The sequence below is a fragment of the Corvus moneduloides genome, chromosome 3 (assembly GCF_009650955.1).
Source record: "Corvus moneduloides isolate bCorMon1 chromosome 3, bCorMon1.pri, whole genome shotgun sequence".
NCBI lineage: Eukaryota > Metazoa > Chordata > Aves > Passeriformes > Corvidae > Corvus > Corvus moneduloides.
In genome coordinates, this window is record NC_045478.1 from 69,004,875 (window position 1) to 69,027,851 (window position 22,977).

Sequence of the window (22,977 nt, forward strand, 5' to 3'; positions counted from 1 at the left end):
TAAGGAACCATTAATCTTACTTTCTCCAGATTAGTGAGGTACAGAAGTTGTCCTAATTTCTTTTGAAGCTGTGATTTGGCAACTGCCTTGTCATTCAGAAGTTTAACTCGATTTTGCTCTACCTATGAAAACAAAATTAAATATGTATTAAAACAGGAAAAAAAAAGTTTTACAATAAGGCTTGAATTAAATTTTTTTGTGAAATTCAGCTGAGTAATTTACTGGGGACAGACAGACAAACAGCTCATGCTGGAAATTTAAGATGTGCTTTTCCCCAAGCAAAATTGATTATCTATTCCTTTTCCGTACCCAGTATGAACATAGCACTGCGAATGGGCTGAGACACAGAAGGTACACAAAATTGTTTTCTGTTGTTTTATTTGCATTATTGGTTCTTTACAGAAACAAAATTAAAATAACCCAATTTTTTAGAAGTTTCTTTAGGACTTCATTCAATTTATCATCTATTTTCTTACAGTCATGTATATACATCCTAGACTCAACTGCTAGTTCCAAAAACAGTGTGTAAGAAACAAGTATTTTCTTTACATTTCTAAGAAATTTACACTTTTCATTTAACCTATACAAAGACGGAAACATTAAGCTGACTTTTTTTAGATAAATTACAGCTGATAGTGGAGAAGCTATTAATACTGAAGAAGAGGCAGGCACCTGAAGGATAAAGGCCAAAGTAATGGGTGTTTCTTTTATGGCTGCATATACGTACATAAATCTTAAGATTTTGTTAGGCATTCGTTAAGCAAAGTGCTCCTTTAAAAAATTGTTTCACTACAGAGATAAAATTTATTTCCTTATAGAAAGAAGCACTTTTATCTAACTGAATCTCACTGAAAAAAACCCCAGAAATTGTGTCTATAGAAAATATACTTCTACTGGTAAAAAAAAAAAAAAAGTTTTTTCTCTATCACCATAAACAAAGTCTCTCAGGGGTAGCTCAGAAATTTCAAAATACTGAAAAGAAGATTTGTCTTTTAGCTGCTCCTTCTGTTTTATATAGGCGTTTGTGGAAAGTATCAATACGGGTAAGGAATCAGGTCAACTTAATTTTCCACCAGCTTGGCAAACTGGGAAATTGTAGAGAAAGGAAGGAAGTTGCAGCTGCTGAAAGGACAGCAGTATTTTGGAAACATGCCACTCTGTCAGAAGGCTAAAAAAATACATCAAAATAACAGTTACAAGCTCAAAATGGCCCATGTACTGAATGCAGAAATAGGTAAGAATTCTATACTCTACCAAGCCTTTCTGAAATGGAAACAGAGACATAATAGAGACCTTATACATAGATCCAGATGCAGATTTTATTTTTGTAGGAGGCAGGTTCCTTCAGAAAGAAACCATTCTTTCCTGCCCAGTACTTTACCTCATGTGGTTCTATAATGTGGAGAACTGGTGGATTTGGTTTTGGCTCATCAGGATGACGCACTCTCAGTCGTTCTGTCGCCATTGCCAGTTCATCAATAGCAGACACGTGATCCCTAAGGACCATCCAATACTCATGAAGTAACTGTAAGAAAACCCCAAACAAATGAACAGCAGAACTGAATTGAGTTACACTTACATGACTCTGCCATACAATGTAAAATAAAATGTGAGAATCTTTTTGGAGGAAGGGTTAATATTTCTTTACAGTATTCAGCCACAACAACAACAAATTACAAAGGAAAACAAGCAGTATAGACATCATTTTTCCTGCTCTCTTTTCCAGCCTCTTTGTATAAACAACAATAAATAGCTGGCTCTTATTTCTTCTACAACTATTAGCATTACAATAACTAATGCAACTAAAAATTCAGAAACCAAATGCCTTGCAAAACTAAACAAATGCTGAATAAAATAAGAGTTATTTCATGGGTATCATCCTTGTAGCTCAATGTAGATTAGAGTAGTACAGACCACTGAATCAGTATTTCCAAGTCACAACAGATGGAATCCATAACACTGTCTTCATTCTCATTGGCATATTAGTCCCACCTTTTGTTTCCTAACAAAGGCACATGAAAAACTGTGCTCCTTCTTCACAAGACTGAAGGGAAACTGAATTACAGAAGGGACCATTTGGATTTGTTGAGCCTTGCTACATTCTGATTTAACTAAACAGATGAACACATATAATTGCATCCTTATACTGTCTTAATAGATGCAATTACATTGCTTAGTAATTTGATTAGTCACCAGTACAGCTTTTAGAAACTCTTAAATCATATATAAATCATTTAAAATCAAATCCTGTAATAAGCACTGTGGAAAAGGTTGGTGTAGGCAAAGCCTAATTTCAGGAATACAACTCAGATGTGCTAATATTCAGTTTCAATTTGTTTATAATAAATTAAATGGACCACACAACTGTTTCATCACCATGTAATTTACTGTACCTTATATTCCTTTTTCCATGCTTCAAAGAGCTCCAGGAATATGCTTCCTTCTTCAGTTAGCCTAGCATCCATTCGATGAGCTTTGGCAAAGGAGAGAAGAGCTTTCAAGGCACGTTCCGTTTCACTGGTCGCCCAGAGCCCTCTGCTTGTGGTGGGCAAACGATCATCGACAAGCCCTTCTTGGTCTTCTATCATCTCCTCAAAGATTGCCATTTGGCCTTTAACACTTCAAAACAAACCCAACACAGCACTTAGCACTGATTTTGTACTTCTACATCCATCTGTACTTATTCATCATCTATTTCAGCCTTCTTATATATGATTAAAGGATAATGCAAACCAAGCAAATATAAACAGCTGTTTTATTACCTAATGTATCAAAAGCTTGCTTTGAACACAAGTGACCTCGGTACCAATCCTCAGGCCATTTTGTCAGCTCAAAATCATCAATAGCTTTTGTAAAGGCTTACACATCTAAATCATCTTTCAGTAGTTATTAATGTCACATTCATTAAAAATTTTTCATTTCTAACTTTTTATATAAACAAGAATTACAATTAAACTGATACAAATTTGCTGTGTATTGCACTGTGTAAGAACAGTACAGCTCCACAGTTCTCTCCTTGACAAATAATGCTAATTTAGAAATACATTGATGCTTCCTGATTCCAGCAGTCGTAAGGCAACAAGCTCCCACTGGTAAAGACTTCTCAAAATGTTCTCAGTATCCTCAAGACTTTTCAATCCAATTTTGACATAGTGAGAGATAGAAGTCCAAATGAAAGCATGCAGAGGGTTGTAATCTATGTCTCTCAGTACTGCCCACTTTGCATACTTTTCTGACACCTGTGCTGGTGTCACCCTTCTTTCAGCTTCATCCTGTCTGAGACCTCTTCTCTCACTGTAACATTGAATAAGGATGGTACTATACCACTTGCAGCTGGACTGCAAATAAATATTTGCACAAATAGGAGTATGTGTTAAAATAACATACTTGTATTTATACACATGCTTTCTGAACATGCCAATGCTTCATTTCAAACGGTCATATTATAGCAGCTTGATAGAAAGTGGGATGTATTCATTCCTTGGATACAGTTTATTCAAATGAAACTTACATAGAAAATTAAACCTAATAGAACTGCTATCAAAGCCATTAGCAAGAAGCTGCTGTCATTTGGTCATAAAGCTATTTCAGAAAACATAAACCAACCCAACTCTCATATTTTCTAACAGTGATAAATTTCTAAAGCTATGAACTTACCTATGCATAAAGAGCTTTGACTCATATTCTGTGAACAATTCATCAGCCTTACAAAAGACACAGCTGCAATACAGGAAATTGAAAATAGATGCACTCAGAATTTCATCAGAAACCAAATTATCATAAGCCCCTATTCCAACATATAAAGCTACATAAAATTCTTAAAAAACAACAAAATAAGAGTCATATATACACTAATATAGCTGACACGAGAAGATTTTATAAAAATAAAACAAAAGGTCATGATTCTAACAAATGGATCTGTGACATCTGTGTGCATACAGCTCCTGAGTACATAATGAAGATTTTAGAATGTTATTTCAAATAAAGGAAAATTTAGTAATACATGTCTAAGGTATATTTTCTGTTTTCAAGACGTACTTGTTAAGTGGAAGTCTAACAGGTCGCAAATGGCAGATAGTGGCAGCCTCAATGACCTGCTTAGAAGGAGGCCCTTCTAAGTTTTTCACTGCTTCTCTTACAATCTTCTGGAACTTCTTCACTTCATCCAGCTGGGTTGTAAGTAGGAATTGAAGGCCTCTGCAGTCACGGAATCTGATTTAAAGAAAAAGGAAAATTATTGTACACCAAGACACTAAGTCCAAACTTGATTCAGTATTTTAAAGTAGAAGAGAAGTAGCTAAATAGCAATCTAGGACAACATACAATGTTTGTACCACAAGCAAATGCTTATTACTACTACATGTAACACGTAATGCTGTCAGAAATCACTCCAGTGTATCCCCAGAGCTAATGCCTGGTATTTTTAGAACAGAAGGACTCATTCAATGACTTGAGAGATGTGACCAAACACTAGTAGTGAACACCAACTGGCAATATTCTGGTCCACAATGCAGATCTACTAAAGGTACTGCACATACTTACAGTCTTACTTGTGTCTGTTTGCCAACAAAGTGATTTGCAATGCACCTGTGCAATTCACAGGAGACACATGCACCCATCGCAAAAATACACTTCATTTGGCAAGTTAGCTTTCAAAGTTAAATGTATTAAGTGGACATAACAGTAACCCGTATTCCTAAAACCTAGCTTCTTTTGTGATTAGAGGAGAAACATGAACACAAGTTAAGTACTTTCCACATTGTGTTTTTCCTGTGAGCAGAAGTCTCTTGCTGAAAGAAAGTGCACCATTCCTACAAGGTCTGACATTGATGTACAAGACTGTGGTTCTACACCATATGGAAAGTTTGATCCAAAACATCCATTTTGTAAAGTGCAGAGAGCAAAGCACAGGTTTAACAGTACTAAAGCTTGGCATTTAATACGACCCACTTAAGTGATGTGCATTTTAAAATAACATAGACAAGGTTTACCTAACCAGATAGTCTGAAAATAAATGTAAATTGCAACCACGAGTCTGCTGTTAATACCATCAGTTGCCAAAAAATATCAGCTTCATAAAAATCTCCCTCACTATACCATGGATTAATCATATCCAGTACTCCATTAAGAGTACTTGTTGCTTCCAACACTGACGAAGTAGCACTTGATAAGACACTGTTCTTTAAGTTTTATCTCATATGCTAAAATAAATTGAAATGGAAGTAAGTTTTATCCCTGTGTTATAAAAGAAAATTTAGTCACAGATAGCTTTTCCAAAGTTGCACAATCTGTAAGCAGCAGCAATTTCAGAAGATACTTTCTAAATACCTAATTTCAATTGAAGGGGAAAAAAAAAAAAATCAGTGTGACACAAGCTAACATACAGACAGATGCATAGGCATAAAAGTTTTGCATGAACATGCAAACAGTCCTTTCTTCATATTTATTTGGACCAGAATATGATGCTATCATTCTCAAATAACCATTAAATGTTTATATCCAGACTCACACATTGGTTGAGGTTGGAAGGGGCCTTGGGGTGTTGTCTTGTTCAAATGCTCTCCTCAAGCAGGGTCACCTAGAGCTGCTTGCCCAGGACCACGCCCAGACAACTTTAGAGTATCTCAAGGATGGAGACCCCACAATCTCTCTGGGCTACCTGTTCCAGTGCTCAGTCACCCTCACAGTACAAAAGCATTCCCTGATGTTCAGAGGGAACATCTTGTGTTTCAGTTTTTGCCCATTGCCTCTTGTGCTGAAGAAAAAAGAGGTTAAGTTTTGTATCTTTATTTAGATTATTCAATAGAATTATGTTAAGTACTGAAAAGTAAAAGATAGGTTTACTTCCAGAAAAGTCTTTACTTCAAGAAGAAATTACAACCTTTTGGAATCATGATGGCAGAGTAGTCAGAGTGAAGGATATCTCTTTACATGTGGAGCTAAATTACGTGTGTATCTTAAATATTTAAATTTATACACATATACACATTTTATAAGCACATTAGATGTTTATACACAGATGTATATACATTTATGCACATCTATTTATATATATCATAAATATAATAAAAATGTATTTGACTAAAACATGATTAAGATAGACTGTATTTAAGAGCATAAGTTCATATATCTGAGAAAATTGCCTGAAGCTAAACTATGAGAGCACTGTCCTTCCTATGTCTCCCTTTTCTGTGATGAACTTACAGACGGTCAGCCAGAATGTACAAGAGGAGGTTAGGAGAAAAGGGTCTATTCAACCCTAAAATTCAGGGGAGACCTTATTGCTTTCTATATTTATCTAACTGCAAGGTACAGAGAAGACTGAGTCAAACTTTTCTCAAAGGCACCTGGTGAAAGAACAAAAGACAGTGTACATAACATGCAACACAGGAAATATTAACTAGGTAGAAGGATTTTAATGTCTTTTTTTATTTTTCCACCAAGTGGGCCAAATACTAGAACAGGCTTCACATAGAGACTGTTAGATCTCCCTCCCTGGAGATACCTAACAGGTCAAATTCCTGTGCAACCTTGCTGGATTGAACGAGCATGGGTCTGGATCTGTAAGATGAGGGTTGATCTATGTGACCTCTGAAAGTTCCTTCTGAATTCATTATTCTGTAATTGAACCCAAAAAGAAGTGGTATACCGTTGTCTTGAACATGAAAACAACCTCAAATTCTTTGCACAGAAAAAAAGTGATGCTATTTTATGGTGTTACAAAAGGATCTTCTGATATTGTCTACTTTCCATTCAAGCAAGTCAGTTTCTTTCAGAGGTTACTCAATTTTAATGCAATAAATTTCAAATTCTTCTTACTCAGCAGTTTCATGAGTACAGAAGACCGTAAAACCACAGTAGTTAATAGAGAAGAACATTTCAAAGAATGCCTAAGAGAAAACAGTAATTTTCCTACTTTCTTACCTAATCTTCTATTTAGTTGCACTTTTTTTCAGGGACTAGTTTTGAAACATAATTGCGGTCCAGATGCTCTGAAGCAAAAATGTCTGCTATCTAATTGCAACTGCTAGCACAAGCTAGTAAGAAGACCTGAGTAGATTTAACTGTATTTACAGCCTATTTCAGTTATTCTCTTACTTCTCTGCCATGGAGAGTTTACTCGTCTGCTGTTTGTAGTTGCAGGTTATTTCATTTTGCACACGCTGAACAAGCTCCTCATCGATGGCATACTGTATTGCTGTCTGGATGACATCCAACCACCAAGGAGAACCTGAATGTATCTGTATGAAAAAGAATAGATTTATCCTTGAACATTCAACAGAAAACCAATCTACTCATTGCAGCAGAGGTATATACCACTCTTTAGGCCATGGTCAAACACAGACTGGAAAATTCCATGAAAAGTGGAGCATGAGAGTATGATTAAAAAATATCTCATTTTCTGTTGAAGTGTAACACATGACTAAGAAACTGTCTACATTCTCCACACCTTTATATTCCTTCAGCAGAGTCAGATTCACCAAGGCTATCTACACAGAACAGCCACATAGAGATACTGTGATCTCAAAGTTTCTTCCTTCTCTCTCTCTCAAAAGGAGATGAAATGATCATTTAATGAGAGAAAGTAAAGCTCCCTGTGAAATTAACAGAGCAACACTGAAGTGACCTTGTAATTTTAACAGGCGAGAGAAGCTGCATAAGTTTACTTCCTCGTGTGCCATTTGTCCTTTTATTATTTCTTTACTATTATGTAAGTGACAAGCACCATTTCAACTCAGGTGTTCATCAATTGATTAAGGGTTTGCTACATTCCATGAAATCTGAGTTGTCACATTAACTGAACATAGTTAAGCCTTAAGCACACTAACTAAATGAATGTTAAAAAACATTTCCCTTCAAAGTAACTGAAATACCATCTGACACGCCACAGAAATGTTTCAAACGCCAAACCCCACAACTTATTTACCTAAACTACAGGTGAAGCACAGTTAATTTAAAAAATCAAGAACAGTGTTAAACTTTACTAGACGTATTCCCCTACCATGTACTTATGTTTTCAGTCATCTGTTCATCAAGTTCATGTGTGTGGGGAACACAGATTATGTTTTGGGCCTGTGGTGAGTGTGCCCAAGCCCCATCCCAAACACGGCTTCAAAAACTGTTAGAAATAATAAACAGCTATAGTTCTGGATAAACAGATGAAAATAGTATTTTTTTAAAATGTCAAAATTCAGAGACAAAACATATAAGAGGTACCTGCCTTTCTTTGAAGCTCCCGAATGGTTTGAAGGACTGGCTGTAAGGCCTGATGTGCTTCTGCAACTTCTGCGTTGGATTTACTCATATAATGTTGTCGAAGTTGTTCTGCCTGTATAAGAAATAAGAGCTTAAACTATGCACAAGTCATATCTGGGAGGAATATTGCAAAGGTAAAAACTCCCCAGCTACCATAGTGTTTTTAAATGGTTACCTATTTATCTGCTACCCAATTTCACTTGTAAGCAGTATTTTTTTTTCTCTAGAATCCAGCATTTATTAGTAAGCCAAAAATAAAACATTTGAGAAGAAAATTTACTACAAAGATGCTAACTATGCAACTTTGGTTTTGGATAAGCCCAAACAACAACAGAAATACACTGCATTACAAAAGGGAACTGGAATCTAACCCATAATCATGTCAGGATAATGTGGTATTTAAAAATTGCTAGAATTACAGGTCAATAAAAAACAGGCAGTACTTCCACAGAATTTCTGTAAGGCAGGTATAAACTTTATAATAGGAGAACAAGTCTCATTAAAAAAGAAAAATCTGATACCCATACGTACAATTTGCATAAAAATGATAAAATATCAGAAGATATCCAAATAATAAGACAGATACTCATCACAACCACAAAACAGGAGAGGCTGTAAGAACTGGGCCTGCACAGCTTGAAGGAGAGAGATTACTAAACATCAGCCTTCCAGCAGGCAGAAGGAAATCACCAAAACTGAGAGCCCAGGCATTTCACTGAAGTACATGGCAAGTGAACAAGGGACAACCGCTATAAATTGAAACAGGAAAAAGATTCACACAGAACCTCCCTGCTATGAGAATTACGAAGTACTGCAACAGGCTACTCAGCTAAGTTGTGAAATCTCTTTCCTGGGAGGTTTTAAAAGCCCAGTTGGATAAAGCCCTGGGATACCTGGACAGAAATCCACGCTGACCCTGCTCTGAGGGGGAAGTTCAGCTAGAGATGACCCAGGTCCCTTTCAGCCCAAACAGTGACACAATAATGACATTCTTTTGCAAATGTCCTTACATCCACTGCAAGTAACCAGTGGGGAAGAGTAATCCCAGCTATTTTGCCAGATACTTGCCCAGTTAAGATTAAGGATATAGTTAAGCTTATGCATATAGAAAGGGATATACGGTGACTTGCTCCTCTGGCCAAAGAAAAATAAACTTCACCTACAGAAAACTCTGACTATTTGAAGTTAAAAATGAGGAAAGCTAAAGAAAATGTGAGGAAATAAAGAACTCAGAAGAATTCAGGATGACACATTCTTTATCACTAACATCTATATAAGTTATTTCCACAGGAACACGGGGGTGGGGAAACAGCATTTTAGAGGCAAAAATTATTAAAAGTTCCATAAAACACACTCACAACATAACAGAGGCCACCAGCACTGAGAACAGCAGTATTTTACTGGACATTTCTGCTCTCATCACACAATAAACAACTCTCGATTTTACTAAGTTTAAGGGAAATATATGTAGTTAACTCAAAAGCTCTTCAGTATTTATGTAAAAACAAAATATGTTTACCTCTTCTGCAAGTTGGCTATCACGCAATGTTGGGGGAATTCCTGGATGCTTTGCCAACAATTCCATCAAATTGTGTGTAGAATGAAGTCTCTGAATATATACAAGGTCAAGAGCAATCATGAAAAAAATCCCTTGCAACATCTGTGACAGGAAAAACCTGAACACCAATGAAAGCTTACAGCAAGAAATTAGCATGCATTTAAAATCAGTTTTGTCTTTCTCTGCTGATCTGCAAACATTTTCCAAAGAAAAGAAAGATTCCTTTCTGCATTTTACTGGGATAGGAAATGGCAGGAAATGAAATACTAAAAAGACCTTCTTTAACAGCTCAAAAGCAAATCAGCAGGCACGTGTGATACCAGGTCATCAGATCCCCTACCATACTCACCCTCCTAATTAGAACAGCCCTTGACTATTATGGAAAACAAATCATTTATCTCAGAGCACATTCTTTTGTAAATGTCTTTTAGAATGTTCTAAGGAAACAATTTATTTAGCCTATCTAAAGCAAAATAAAGTATAAGGAAAAGACTAGATACCAAGAGCTTCAATAATTTTTCATATTTTTCAGCTCTGTGAAATTAAAGATATTAAAAACACATGACCTTTTTGTTTCCTTTTAGGGAAAATAAATTTGATTGTTAATATAAGCAAACTCTGCTCCTCTTCTCTGGCTTCACCCTTTGTTTCTCAAACCAGACCAATAATATTATGCTTCTTGCAAAGCTCCCACAAACTCATATTAATACTCTCCACTTTCATAAACTGGTGCCCTTCTCACGTCCTGGACTCTCTTCACCTTTGCTCTATTACTATCTCAGCCACTTAAGAGGACTGGCCAGCAGTGGTTTGCCATTATTCCAAAGAGCTAAGCCTACACAACTGAGAAAAACTTAACAAAAGTCAAATTTTGTTAAACTAAGGCAATATTAGGCGGCATATATTTTGAGGGGGAAAAAAAAGCCTTATTGGATTGCATAATCCAGTATAACAATTTAATTAACAACAATGAGCAACTTAACAAGTATATGCTAATATGTCCATGCTAAGATAAAAATCCACCAGAAAGTCAAAAAGGAAGAATCAAAGAAGCACAACAGAGACATCAGGTGACCACATGCAACATAATCAAACAATAATTTACTCAGAGAAGCAAGTACAGAAACAGACAACTGATCACATCTTATCTATGTGTCACTAACATTTTAAATCTCTTGTTATGCTGAAGAAAATTTTGGTCAATTCAGAACTGATAGTTCTTTAAGAACTATAAATATGTTACTTAGAGAACCATGACTTTTTTACCAGGAAAATATATTCTTATTTTTAATATAGTATTCAAAAGGCACGAAGTCAAATGCACAAAGAGAAAAGGCACTTCGATTCTTTTCCATGTTCTGATGGCCTTTTACCTTCTGCAGCGCAACTATTTTATTATTCTCTATCATTTGGCACATTAATATCACTCTCAGTGCAAACCCTGCATTCTGTAATTGCAGAATGTAATATAGCACTGTTAATGTGAGCAGTCCCAAGTCACATGCACAAGTCTAGGAATTCAGCTTGTTAAGTTTACTGCAGAACAGCAGGTGGAGATCATATGCTGCTTCAGGGACATCATGAAATCTCACACGCAAGCTTTTAGAAACACAGCAGCTTTTTTTTTGTCAAAAAACAGAAAATGAAACATGAAGGTCATGGGACAGATTCCTATCTAAAGATTGCGATCAAAAGATTGTGATCATTACATCAGGCTGAAAGAGTAATTCAGCACATCACTGGGAGGAAGAAAAGACTGACCTGTTAAATTAAATCTAAAGTATTCCAGTTCTCAACTATGTCTCTTTACATTTCAATGCTCACTCACTTGCAAGGAATCTGTTTTGAGCTTTTCTTTGTGCTCTTCAGATGATCTTAATACTTCTCTGTACAGCTCCACAGCCAGTGCATATTCTCCTGAATTAAAAAAAGAGCAGCAAAAAACCAGACATATTGTGTTGGTTTTTAAATATACCGGCAGCCATGACTGACCTTACAAGAGTTAAACATTACTTGTAACATACTAAGATGTTCTCAGAGAGCCTGTATAGTGCGTGCCTGTCTTCAAGCAATTCTTTCCTAGTCATTCCATGCCTCCCCCCAAAAAAACTGTTAAAAGACAGAATATGATATTCTACAAAGAATAAAGCAGTTTACAAATTAAATATCTTCTGTGACTGTAAGATCTGTAAACCTCTTAATCTTAAAATAGGTATTCATGCTTGCATAAATCCAAAAAAATCTTATGTTGCACTTAAAAAAAATCATCTACAACTCACTGCAGTGATGCATTTCTAAATTTGCACTGTAAATACATTATTCACTCTCCCAGTGAAAACCATGAAAGTTGTGTCATACTTCAGAAATGCAGAAATGATTAGGTACATGCAGGGAGCATAACTATTGATGTAAGCTGCCAACATCACAATCACTTCTCAGAAAATAGCCTATATAAATTAAAAAGAAATACAAAATTGAAGTTGTGTATGGAAAAGCAGTGAAAAAATCCATTTTAATTTTCTTTCCTCAACTGATGGAAACTTACTTAGCCAATAATAGCCTTAGAGACTCTTAAAACAAAGAGAAGTACAGGGACAAGAAATGCACAAAGACAGATAACAGAGTACAACAAAAACCATCATCCCGTCTATATGGAAGTGTAACAATTCTATGTCAACAAGATTTGCTGCTTCTTACACTGAAAGAGTTGCAGTTGTAAGGGTGTAGTCCTGCAGTACAGGATTGCCATTGCTAGTACTGGCCAAAAGCTATGTGCTGAATTTGCAAGGCCTCCCTCAAGCTTGAAGCTTCAGGCCTTCCTTGAATTTTTCTTGACCTGCCTGGACCTTATCCTTGGCTGAGCTGTGATAGCAATTTCTGTAATTCACTAGGTGTCTATGGCTAATTTTCAGTATTTTTTTAAACTTTTGTTTATCTTTGTGTGGTACAAACACAGCTTTATATAGATAGCAGTAACAAGCAGTTATTCCGTGTAGAATGAGATATTTACAACTACCACAATGATGTAGCGTAGGGAAATATAGGCCTAGTAACAGTAGCAGAGGCTATTGACAAGTAAAGATATAGGATGCAGTGTAGAGTACAGCCATGAGATGCTGAGAGATGGTGCACAGGCTTGGCAGTGAATAAGAAAGCCATGGCTATAAACAACTCACCCACAGTCAAAGAAATGCAGACTTAGAGCTGGACAAAACTGGTTTTAGGGGCAACAAAGAGAACAAAGAAAGAGTATGTAACATTCATAAAAGGCATCATGTACACTAAATTTGGTGTTTTCATGGAGCTGCAGACCAATGAAGAAAGAGAAAGATGCAAACATGCTAGCAAACATAAAAATGACCCTCATTGGATTCTTGTGTGAGAAAGAAACCATCAACATAAACATCTAATTCCTCCTGATGAAGGTAGTGACAACGGGCCATTGCACTGCCACCACATCTATGAAACCACTGACCTCAGGATACAGATGGGCCTAAGTAGAAAAGTGAGCATAAAAGCAGGACAAGCAGTAGAAACAAGTGTGATTATTACTCTTTTCTTTGCCTGTAGCAATTAAACTTGGACTAATAATAATTAGACCTATAAGTTTTCAATTATAGTATGAATGAATTCATGGCCTCGCTTTTATGTAAGGTGTGCTTCCCCCTTCCTGATAAAGAAAACTGAGTGTAAGGGTAATACTGGGGGGGAGTTACAGACTACAGCTCTGCCTCTTTTGTCCTGCTTTTGTTTCTCACCAGATGAAATTTTTATCAATCTGGTTTTCAAAACAGGCCATACACTACTAGTGTATTTTAGAAGCACTACATCTGTATGTAACTCTTTTTAAGCACTTTATCAGAAACACATATTTCCATGCTGCAATCGTAACAAAGTATTTCAACCCTACTAACTACAGATTAAAGAATCTGAATATAGTCTTTCTGTGAGGCAAGTAAGAGAAAAGGCAGTTTGCCTGTTCTCTTTGAAGGAAGACTTTGACATGAGCTAGAAAAATAAGTAACAGCTTGTCAACTTTAGAAGAACTTGGAAGAGGCATTTTTACACATTCATAACTAAGCAATTTAAATTTATTTTTATTTTGTTTAGGGGGACACTCAAGATTCATGTATTTATTTTTGTTTCTCATTCAAAGCTTTTTTTTTCCTTATAATTCAGAAAAAATCTACATTAACAGAGCTGTCTAGCAGGAGCAGCAAAAGGAATCCACAGTCAGCACAGCAGTTTGCACGGCCAGGGGCACAAGGGGAGCCCAGAAAGCAGTACTGATTAAACAAAAGCAGGTTAAGAACAATTACACAAGTACGACTTCTTTTATCCTCCCAGTACACAGAGATGGAGCATATTCTTTACTCCTGTACTGAAAGGAGTAAAGAATATGCTACAGCCCTTCGGTCTCACCTTTAATGATATGGATACCAGCTAAGCCATTAAGAGCACACACCAGCTGTCGGTGAGCTTCTTCACACTCCGTTCGACATTTCTTTTGCAGAGATGCCAACAGCTCCTCCATGGTCATAGTGCTGAAAAGGAGACCAAATGGCTCAAATTTGAAACCAAATCACAGTACCAGAAAAGTAAGAGAGTCATGCTAAGAAGCATAGCAGATCATTACATGCATCCAACATACTGCAAATGTTTTTTTGAGATTTCTTTACTTATTAAAAAACCTCTAGCTGTCAGATTTTCTTCCTGCTAGAGCTTTACCCTAACTTGAGTGTGTCCAGAAGTTGACATCTCCTGGAACACAAAGAAGCAAGAAGCAAGAAGAAAATTAGAACTTGGTAAAATAACCCTTCATGGGGCAAAATATTTTTCTCCTTCCCTTAGTGGTGAACTGGAAACAAGCAAAATAGACCTCATTTTGTCAAGAGCTGTTCAGATGAAAACAGCTATGATAGACTACACTTCTACCCTCTGCTACCAATCTAAACACAAAACACATGAAGTGTCAATGTAAAGAGGAAAATGTGTGAAATCAGAACAGAGGAGACAGCAAAAATAATTCTAAACTTCTTTTTCTACATTTGTCGTATTTGCAAATTATGAGAGGGATTTCACCAGAAGAGAATTAGCTTAACATAGAAATACCAGAAATGGAGAGGAAAAAGAGAGAGAAGCAGAAACATAAATAAGGAGGATGCAAGAAAGAAGCTTGAAGTATACCTTGGAGTAAGGCCACAGGTTAAAGAATCAGAGGACTGATATGAAGAGACAGGAGAGTAAACAGTAACAACAGCCAACAACAGCTGACCTGAGGCTGCTGTTAGACCAGACACCACCCACGTCCCCTGAAACCCTGTTCCTCAGCCTCACTCACCTTCAGGAGAAGCATTTACTATTTGGTGTTTAGCACTGTGGAACAGAGTAAGAGGTGACATAACTCTTGCACAGACTGGGCTCAAACTATGCTGGAAGGATATCCCTTGCCTAGACCTTTATTTTACCCTCCTTGCAACATTGTTCCAGTTGCAGCAACTGATTCTTGGTTTTATAGTACAGTGTTACAACAGAGTGAGCTTTAAATCAATATAATCACTATTCATAATTACTGAATTCTAAAAAGGCAATGGTAAATACACATAGCACCTGCATATGCTGATACTTCCACCATTGCTACTTACCTTTTATTTTCAAAACCATCAGCAGTTCCAAGAAAAATTATAACAGCAAAAGGATGTACATATAAAATACGCAATTTGATACACAGCCTGAGACTACCAATTAAGGCAAAAAGAAGGGGTTTTTACTCAGTTAAACTAGAGGAACCTAGAAAAATCTCTTTTAAGGGCTTTCTTTTTTTTTTTTTTTTTTTGCTGAGTAGACCACATTTACTGCCTTCACTATGTGGGGAAAAAAGTAATCTATCATAGAATATGCTTCAAAGTCAGGTTTTTATTCCAGGCCCATGTCTCTTATCTATATGCTCCAGAATCAACTTTCTTGTTTCAGTAAATTTCTCTTATTCATCAAAGGTCCAAGCAGTGAATTTCTTCATTATTCTCCTACATATAACCAAAGACAGGGACCAAATCTTCTCTCAATTCTGGGAATGTCCACTGCTGCAGCCGAATTTGGTTCACAAAAAAGTGTACACAAACAGTGCTGGGAAATGACTTTTCTTTGTACGTGTGGTTTCAAGAAAGATTTAATTTTCATTGCTGGTTTTTCTAGCAATGAAAATTTATAATTACTATGCAGCTGTCACTGTGCAACCATTCTACCAAAATCAACACAGTACAAAGCTGTTCCCACCATACTCTGCTCAGTTTACACATTTCATTTATACTACACTGGCTCATGTTAACACAAATAATCTTGTATGATGGGTGGAAATATTGATTTCTCTTACGTTTCAGTCCTTGCTTCCACATTAGCAGACTGCTACAGAAAGTGCTGCAGCACTGCGTCTAACTACTGGTCTGCTCAAGTAGGTGCAAAGTCAGCTTCAGCTGCTTAGGCACTTCAAGTGCCCTGTATAACAAAGAGCAAGGAGTAGGACACAAAACTTCTGTCAAGGATTGAAAGAAAGCGAATAGAATGGATGGACTAGGAAACAGTAGCAGTAACACTGGCAGTGTTGAAAGTTGAAGTTCTTTGCTACCTGCAGCTTGAAAAAGAAACACAGCGCTGTGAGAGTCTGAAATGGAAACAGCCTATTCCTTCACAACCTCCTTCTAACTGATTGAACAAGTAGCAGCTACATTTCGCACTAGTGACAACATGCTTTTGGTCTAACAAGTGCTGAGACCAAACTGCTACTTGCAGTGCACTTGTGAGGTAAGATGATCTTGAAAGCATGCAAAAAAAAAGAGCATTTAACAGCTTTCAAGTTTCGATTTACATTTACAAATTCTGCAACCTCACATTAACATTTTCTTTGAACTAAAGAATTATTCCATTCTGTTGATTCAGTTTGTTCATTGTTCTCATTCATGAACATGAGTCTTTTAAGAGCCAAAAAAAAAAGAATCTCGTTTATTTAATCTGTCACCTGCAACACCCCAGTCATGTTAAGGTTAGAACGCCACTGGAGAATCAAATGCCTTCAGTACTATGTTCTTTAACATAAGAATTACACTAACGACCCCACTGTGCCATGTTCAGCCTCTGAGGTCAGATTACCTTGGTGTGCCAGAGTCGCACATTTAACTAAAGAAGCTTAAAATTAGGCTTATTTGAGGACTGTACAAGAACTCGCACTGCTGGGGACAGTCAGTTTTGCTTTGAATAAAGTAGGCCATTTAAGAAATGACAGAAATTCACCTTTTCTGTAGTGGCAAGAACTCTCCCCGAACAGCTTGTGGGTGACAGCAGGCCTGCCTCAGCCGTAGCAAAGGGTACAGAATAGAAGTCACAGTCCTTCTATCTAGGCTGCTAAGCTTGAGAGTCCAGTCCGAAATCTTCCTGAGTTTTGCCAATGCATCCTGGCAGCACACCTCATGCTGGCGATGATAGAAGTGTCTCTCCACAGGAGAGAAGTGAAGCCAGTGTATATTTTCTGTCTGAGGGGGGATTTGAATCTGAAATTAAAAAAGTAAGTAAGTAATTTGCAAATAAAACTATTGATAAATGAAGTTCAGGAATTCTAAAATTCAAAACTTTTATTTACTTGGTCAATCACATCCTTCTTTGCTGATCTCCACATTATCTTCGCAATTAGACTGTAGAGAGGCCGGGGATTTTTTCTACAATAAGGTCGATATAAAAGTTGGTCCCACCAATGTTTGACCCAGTAAGGGTCAACTCCAAGAAAAAGGACTAATCCATACAAATCTGCCAAGAAAAGAAAGTGTTTATGTTTTACTACTTCACAATATGCCTCAAAAGAAATCAAGTTTCATACAAAGGCTATTAAGCATAAAGTATCAACATTCTGGCCATTTTCTTTTCCACTTGTTTTCCAGCCACTACCTCAGCAAAATATTTGAAGCAGGGGACTGGTTCATGGAAGGTGGGGGTTCTCTTGTGAGAATATAGCTATTTGTGAGACTTTCCTAATTTCAAGTTTAGCAGAAGAGAGCAAAGAATTCAAACCTATTCAGAGCAGAGGCGAGAGGCAGAAATTACATGATTGCATATGGTTAACTGGGCTTGCCAGGTTTTTCTAAACCAATATTGCTCAGCAGCATTACTTCAGAGCCTGCTGTGCACCAACTGTCTGCTGCCCACAACCCTAGAAGGGGCTGCAATTCAGAAGAATTTTCACTTCTCTACTAATGCATAAGAAATTAACAAAAGACACTTAAATTGTTTTCTTGCAAATTGAGAGAATACATCTTGCTAATTCTGCCTAATTCAGAATTTTGGAATGAAATTTAAGGACATACTGACTTTAAACTTCTGTCGAAATCTTACTGGAAAAATACAGAAGTACACATTTAAATGCTGCGTGTGGATATTGCAGAAACTGAGATATGTGATAATATCTTATAGTTCCTAAAAATCTGGTGGCTACATTCCTTATTCTGTTAGCTTTATGGTAATTCAGTAATCAGCTGAAAGCATCAAGAACTTCACCAAATACAGCACAGACCAGAGGAAGAAAAATCTTGGGAATCATTTCTATGGAAGAAGCAATTGCTTACCCAGAAGTCCTATCCCACTGCATTACAGCAGCAGTGGCACAGATTGAAATGAGTCAGCAGTTTTCATCCCTGACGTGGTGAGGGCTGCCTTTGTATAGCCTGAGAGTTTGTCAACATGTATTATGAACTATGTGACATTTCAGATATGCATTAAATCAACACTGTCACACACAGGGCCTTGAAGAAGTTAATCATGACACTAAAACCAATCACTTCTTTCTACAGCTTTGCTTTATTAACTATGCATTCTCGCAACTATCAACTGTATTTATAAATTTAATTCACAATTCCAAAATGAGTGAATCTAAAATATTGATTTTTACAACTTAGTATCCAAACAACAGTCCACAAATGCTTACACTGATTTACCCACTTTCAAACTCATTGCCCCAATGTATACCATATATTCCAAAACCCATCAGAGAACACAAGGGAGACAAAGCAGTTAGTCAGTTCCCTTCTTTTATTCTATCTCTGTCTGAAACCTTTCTACAGAAACTGAGTACCACACAAAAAGAGACAAGATAAATGACACCTGCTAACACACAGGTACCTATTCCACACATCTCAATTCATTAAGTCCTTACATAAGGACTTGAGACAGTTTTATAAGCTTTAGCACAGTATTTACAATTTATACTCATGGCAGTGGATGCCCACAGTAGTTCATACAGAGCTATGCAAAAAGAAAATACAGCTTTGCTGTATTTGACAGTTCAAAGGATTCTGTAACCGGAGCAGACTAACTATAGCTGCAATAGAGATGGGTTAATACTTATCCACTATGCTAAGTGAAAACTGAAGAGCAGACTTGAGACAGCTATTAGATATACAGCTTCTCTGCTCCCCAGAGTATTTGTCTAACTCAGGGAGACAAAAAGATTTCAGCTCTTCAATTTTTATATTGATACATGTATTGATGGCTTTATTACCATGCTTAAAGTTTATGGCTTACAAAGTTAGAGCACCTAATGAATTCAGAACAGAACTAGCAGACACTAACTGCTTCAAAGCCCTATCTAATCATCAGGATAAGGAAATCCCACAGATTACATCAAACCTCACCTTCTAATCCTCGCTGCACAGGAGTGCCACTGACACACCAGCGATTGATTCCACTCAAACGGAGTGCCATTTCAGCAGCCTAACAAAAGGACATAGAGCCAAAGGTAGGGAAGGAAAAACAGAACAGAACACAGTCTGACGACATGTGGACCTCATTTTTGAGAAGTCTGAACATCTTTTCAGTATGTACCACTAGCTGACCTAGAAGCAGCATTGGTACAATATATTATAAAAACATATAGAAAATTCTTTATCTTTTTAGAAGGTAACTGAAAGCTGATAAAAGCCACATCATCTTCCAAGTAATCACGTACAATTAAGGGCTCACAGAAGGCAAACAAATAGCAAAATAAATTGTAGGTTAAAAAGAATTAAACATTAAAGCCTGTACACCATTATGTAAGTAGCATTTTTGTCTTCCTGTCTTGGGCAAAAAGACTGGACAAACACTAAGTAAAATAATCCCCCCTGCAGACTGTATCCCTCAAGTTTGCAGACAGACTGCTGACTATTTTAGCTTCTAGACCCAAAGGACATATCTATGCCTCTGAACCACATCACTGAACAGGCTAGTGTCTTGTTTGAAACTATCAAACACCATATACAACAAAATGACCTAGTTCTTTAAACTGTCAGTATAGATTATGTTAAGTATTTTTTGAGCTGGATATATTTCACTGCCAAAATTCCAACAGGAGAACCATTTAATAGTAAGTATCTCCAACAGAACATTCACTTCTAAAGAACATGGGACAAGGGCAAATTATATGAGTGTACTCTGAACATTAAGAGGGGTAGAGGAAAGACTATTATTTACAAGAAACTTGTCAAAACATTTTCAAGTTAAGTGAATGCATGACCAGGAATGTCATACCTTTGCAGTAGTGCATTCAACCATTTGTGCTTCATCAAGGCAGATCCTCCACCACTCCACTGCTACTAAGGGGCTTGGTATGGCCATGTAGCGCTTCTGGTTCCTGAAGCGGCGCCCATCCTCACTGTTACTGTGGGGAATGTCTACATAGTTCAGTTCAGTGCGCAGGACGTCGTATGTGGTGATAACCACCTCCTGCTCTGCCAGCATGTGGGGCTGCAGAAAGCCATGCTTCTTCACACCTTGATACACCTACAGAGATTTATATTCAACAGCACAATAGCAAAGAAGGAACGTAAGAGACACTTTGATAAAAATGCCAAAATACCATTACAGCTTAATATGTGCATGCTTTTAGCAGTGTTCCTCATATAAAAAGAAAACATTTATAAAATCTGTATTCATATAGAGGTATGGTGGGAAATTCATCTAAGCAACCTAATAACGAATACAATAGTCATTGATGTGAAATTTATATGTATAAATTCTTGTAACTTTGCAAAACATTTATTTCCTCCTTTGAAGAAGATAGGACTTCATTATTTTCTACAACAGTTATTTGTTGTAACAGTTGTTTGAAGATTAAGTACTCTGTAAGGTTTTATGGAACAACACTATGTAAGTCATTGTTACACATCCAGTCTTCTCCTCTCCTTTACTGTAGATGTATTACTTTTCTCCCAAAAATTTTACTCATTAAAATTTAATAGATGATTAGGCAAAGACAGAAATATGCATCAATATATATAAAAATCCAGAAATTATACTCTGAGTAAAGTTCTAACTATACAAGGATTTCTACAGAGATTTAGGAGATGAAAAAAAATACCCTAGGTAAGAAACAATCCCTGTGCACTAACAGAAACCTTTCATGTTGACATTTGTTCTATTATCAGAAGTACTTTTCTTATCACCCTCATAGTGTTAAGCCAAATCCTTTTAGAAACATACAGAAGTTAAAGTAACTGCTCTTTACACCTTGATGATCAGCACATGATTTCACTGCTAACGTCACTCTTAACCCTACTTTTTCTCCCAGTAATAATCTTCCTCTACATTTGTGCATATGGCAACAGTGTTTCTGTCAACTGAAAGAAACACCTGCGGATAATTTCTTTCTGTTCAGCCCCAGAGTGGCACAACAGAGCAACCAGGTCACTGCACATGAAACAAAAAAGAGAAGTGGGGCTTGGAAGGGGAAGAAAAAAGAAACAAATTAACGAAAAAAGAGCATGCTCTCTGAAGCAAACAAGAAGAAATAAACAGCTGTAGAAGTCTTCATGATTTCTTCAAGTATTTATGAATAGTTTTTCTGGAGATTTATAACTTGGCCAAGTTTTGGTTGTTTTCACAGCAGCGGGAAAAGACAATCTGCCACAAAGCAAGACTTACTGATAAATTTTAATTTCTTGATCTATTACATAAAACCATTAGAATTTCCCATGGGTTGTAAGCAGTTGAAGAGTAAAAAACACAGTTCACATGCAATGCAGAAGTTGTTAACATGGGAAACTGATTCTTTGAAACAATCTCCACTACTTTCATTTTACATTTACAGAAAATAAAACATCAAATTTTCATTTTGAAGCAACACTGAAAACAAGTCTCACAGTTGACAGCTAAAAGAAAATGTAGAATGGAAGATGTCACACAGTTTAAAGTACTGACATTCAGTATTTAAACTATTTTACTGTTACTATGTAAATCTATTTCTGGTAATTTTCATCATTAATCAAAGCTGGTAATTAACTTGGACTGGGCCCTAGGAAAACCATGCGAGTTTTACACATTTGTTATTTCCTGCATTAAATCCAATTAGACTGCTCACACAAATAGCACTGGAGGCCTAGAATTCATTTACACATTGGACAACTATGTGTAATAGCTGAAGGTACTAGATATATCCCTGAATACAAAGTTATATCAACCTGCTACTACTTTGTTCAAAATACAAGTGATTGATGGTTTTCAAAGCTCTTGATCATTACAAAGGTTCTTGACTGCTAAAAATATGAAGGACAAAACTTGACAGCATTGGTAATAAAAGACTCTTGAATACAGTGATAACTGTATTTTAAAAAATCCTGTAAAGCCATTTTTACTACAAGTATAATTAGGTTTACTCTAGTGACAGGGTTATTAGAATCAAGTAAAAGGACAATACATGGTCTCCAAATAAGTAACATCCTAACAAATATGGCAGATGTTATAGAGACTGCCCAAATTGTAACAGTATTGTTTTCAGTAATCACCGACGCCCAAGACTTCTTTTTTAAAGCCTGAGAACCAGAAACGCAAAACTACAGGGTTTACCTACTGAAATATTTTTTATCTAGAATGAAATGAGAAGCAACCGTCAGAGACCTGCTAAAGTGCAAGTGTACAGTGAGACAACACTCAAAACACCTATAGGCCTTTTTAAGTTCCTTGGTAGTCTCCCAAACAGCCTTCCCTCTCAGAAATCATGTGATGTTCCAACTGCTCAAAATTTGTTTCCAGTTGCTATACAATCTCGTCCACTGATTTATCTCCCAGTGACCAACCAAAATCGAAAAAAAAAAGAAAATTAATTGCAGACTGTCTTTCTGGGACACTGATGCACCATATAATGCCAA

General features: G+C 36.7%; 1 protein-coding gene across 2 annotated transcripts in view; it reads right to left on the reverse strand.

The window, feature by feature from the left end:
- Positions 1–22,977, reverse strand: part of SHPRH (SNF2 histone linker PHD RING helicase) — a 51,235-nt gene that overhangs the window by 11,945 nt on the left and 16,313 nt on the right. For both annotated transcript variants that reach the window (XM_032102136.1, XM_032102137.1), the window contains exons 10-23: positions 20,363–20,614; positions 19,489–19,567; positions 17,448–17,611; positions 17,102–17,358; positions 14,237–14,358; positions 11,643–11,731; positions 9,776–9,865; positions 8,222–8,329; positions 7,099–7,241; positions 4,039–4,212; positions 3,658–3,720; positions 2,394–2,619; positions 1,382–1,525; positions 21–122 (exon numbers count right to left, since the gene is read on the reverse strand). In XM_032102136.1, the coding sequence (XP_031958027.1) occupies positions 21–122; positions 1,382–1,525; positions 2,394–2,619; positions 3,658–3,720; positions 4,039–4,212; positions 7,099–7,241; positions 8,222–8,329; positions 9,776–9,865; positions 11,643–11,731; positions 14,237–14,358; positions 17,102–17,358; positions 17,448–17,611; positions 19,489–19,567; positions 20,363–20,614 (2,013 nt within the window). The remainder of the gene's footprint in view (positions 1–20; positions 123–1,381; positions 1,526–2,393; positions 2,620–3,657; positions 3,721–4,038; positions 4,213–7,098; positions 7,242–8,221; positions 8,330–9,775; positions 9,866–11,642; positions 11,732–14,236; positions 14,359–17,101; positions 17,359–17,447; positions 17,612–19,488; positions 19,568–20,362; positions 20,615–22,977) is intronic.